The sequence below is a fragment of the Rhincodon typus genome, chromosome 19 (assembly GCF_021869965.1).
Source record: "Rhincodon typus isolate 14 chromosome 19, sRhiTyp1.1, whole genome shotgun sequence".
NCBI lineage: Eukaryota > Metazoa > Chordata > Chondrichthyes > Orectolobiformes > Rhincodontidae > Rhincodon > Rhincodon typus.
The window spans coordinates 15,982,199-15,984,821 of record NC_063350.1 but is presented as its reverse complement, the minus strand read 5'-3'; the positions used below and the strand labels follow the sequence as shown (position 1 = coordinate 15,984,821).

At 38.4% G+C, this 2,623-nt stretch overlaps 1 protein-coding gene across 1 annotated transcript in view; it reads left to right on the top strand.

The window, feature by feature from the left end:
* LOC109927131 (transcription initiation factor TFIID subunit 4-like) overlaps positions 1-2,623 on the top strand; it is a 94,545-nt gene that overhangs the window by 36,070 nt on the left and 55,852 nt on the right. Inside the window, exon 10 of the mRNA XM_048608547.1 lies at positions 813-938. Coding sequence (XP_048464504.1) covers positions 813-938 — 126 coding nt within the window. The remainder of the gene's footprint in view (positions 1-812; positions 939-2,623) is intronic.

The window sequence follows — 2,623 nt, the reverse complement described above, 5'->3', positions numbered from 1 at the left end:
GCCTCTCTGCTCCTATGATGCTGCTTGGCCTGCTGTGTTCATCCAGCCCTGCACCTTGTTGTCTCGGATTCTCCAGCATCTGCAGTTCCTACTATCTCTAACTCACATGTGAATGATGGTTTCAAGGATTCTTTTTGTTAGTGGGTGTCACTATAAATACACTTTGCTTATTCCTAAAATGAAAAAAAATGAATTTAACAGTAAATTATTTTTGCTACATCATTTATTATTAGAAGTAGGGTAGCAGTGAAAGGATAAAAGGACAGTGAAAGGATAGAAGGACAGTGCGCAGAACAGTTTTTCCCTTATTCAGCACAAATTTGGTTATTTATAGAACATAGAATCCCCACTGTGCAAAAAGAGCCCATTCAGCCCATGGAGTCTGCACCAACTCTCCAAAGAGCATCCCACCCAGACCCATAACCCTCCATTCATTTACTATGGCTAATCCACAGGGGCTGCACATCCCTGGATACTAGGGACTATTTAGCACGGCCAGTCTCCCTAACATGCACATCTTCAGATTGTGGGAGGAAACCGGAGTACCTGCAGATGCGGCAAGAATGTGCAAACTCCACACAGACAGTAGTCAAAGGCTGGAATCGAACCTGGTTTCCTGGCATTGTGAAGCAGCAGTGCCTACCACTGAGGCTTTAACTGAGGTGTTTGCTGATTTGGAATGTTGCACTTCACAAACTTGCATAATACAGGAAAGTGGTGATAAGGCAGTCTGCTTGTCAAGGTTTCTGTGCAAGAATTACTTCACTACTTTCTCAAACGATAAATCATTTCAGATTTCCTTTTGATTTCAGGAGGACGACAGGTATGAGCAGTTAAATGATGTAAAGTCACAGCTCAAGTTCTTTGAACAACTAGATCAAATAGAAAAGCAGAGAAAAGATGAACAAGAAAGAGAAATTTTAATGCGAGCAGCAAAGGTAAGCAGTGTTAAATGGAATTTAAATTAAATCGAACAGAAGGGAATGTTGTAATAAATTAAACTCTCAGTTCTATCATAGGGATGCCTTGCAAAAGTTTAATCTAATACCAAGCATATATGATGGATGCTGAGCCAAAGGCAACACTGATGCAAATATCAAATGCACATATCCAACTGAGTACTTGTAAACCCCCTACGTAGTTGTTTCTAGCCAAAAATGCTAAACAAATGTTAGGGTCTTTGGTCACCAGTTTTACCTTTTCTAGTGTAATATCACAGCTCCTATTGTAGACATATGTTCACCTGCTTTGAACTACATATTTATCAAGTTTAAACAAAGACCAGTACAAGTTGGATAATATAAGAGGAGACTGAATAGGCAGCCGTGCTGATACTGTGTCCATGCATATCACAGTAAGTAAATAAAGGTTGATTACTTCATCTACTGGGCCTCAACACAGAGTTTCACAAGCAAGCTTTCAAAAGTAATGGTGGCTCACATGGCAGAGCACACAATTCAGTGTGAAATGGATGAATCACAAGTGACAATTATGATGACCAAAGGAAGTGGCTAGATTCTTGTTCTTCAGGACAGAGAACCTAACCTCATACAATGTAACCAATTTGTGACACCCATTCCACACTGCAGTGGATTCTTAATGCCCTTTGAAGTGGCCTAACATGGCACTTAGATTGAAGGCAATTATAGATGGGCAATAAATGCACCCTTGTCTTGCCAACATTGTTGTGAATGAATGAGGTTTAAAAAAAACCGTGCTCATTTACAGGGACTGCATGCCAACAAAAACCATCATATGTAGCAATTTAGGGCTTTTCATCGTGCTAATATAATGCACAGAGAACTGCTGTTCCTATTAGTCATATGGTCCAATTATGATGAGCAGTGGGTTATAGCAAGAAAATAGAGTTAACTGTTTTCTTTATAAGCATAAGAATTCATTACAAAGTTACCTTAGCTTCTAAAAGTCATTATATTGTTTTAGATCAGTTATTTGGGGCCATATTCAGTATGTATTTACACTGTACTTACTAATTTAATAGGTTCAGCAAATCAGATATTCAGTTTTAATCAGCTTGTTAATTGTACCTAGTATACAGGCCTTGTTTTAAAAGGCTGCTGACTTTGGGACAAATCGGGTCTTCAAGCAGTTTTAATTATCTGTTCCCATCTCCTTAAAGTTTGATTATCTAAGTGTTAAAATTCCCCACAACTGTTTACATTTATGAAAGGCATCTGCTGGAACTATTCACATTTAAATAAGGCATCTGCTAAGTGGAGTTTGTTTGTTTTTTTAAATTTTAAGTAGTACTAGTTAGTTTTATTTTTGGTTTTACCATCCACCTGAAATAGCAGCAAATTACATCACCTCTAATGTGCCAACTGTAAGTGATAAAGTCTGCATTCCTTTAACTGCCATTACTCAGCACATTGTAATTAATCTTAGGTCATACTTTAAAAGAAAAATTCTTTTTGTTTCACTCAATGCACAAACCTGTATTTCATTGCACCAGGTTGATTATTGAGGGTTATAATTAGTACATTGGAATGAAGGAAACAAAACAGAAGTTGCTGGAAAAGCCCAGCAGGTCTGGCAGCATCTGTGAAGGAAAAAACAGAGTTAACGTTTCGGGTCCAGTGACCCTTCCTCAGAACCGGACCCG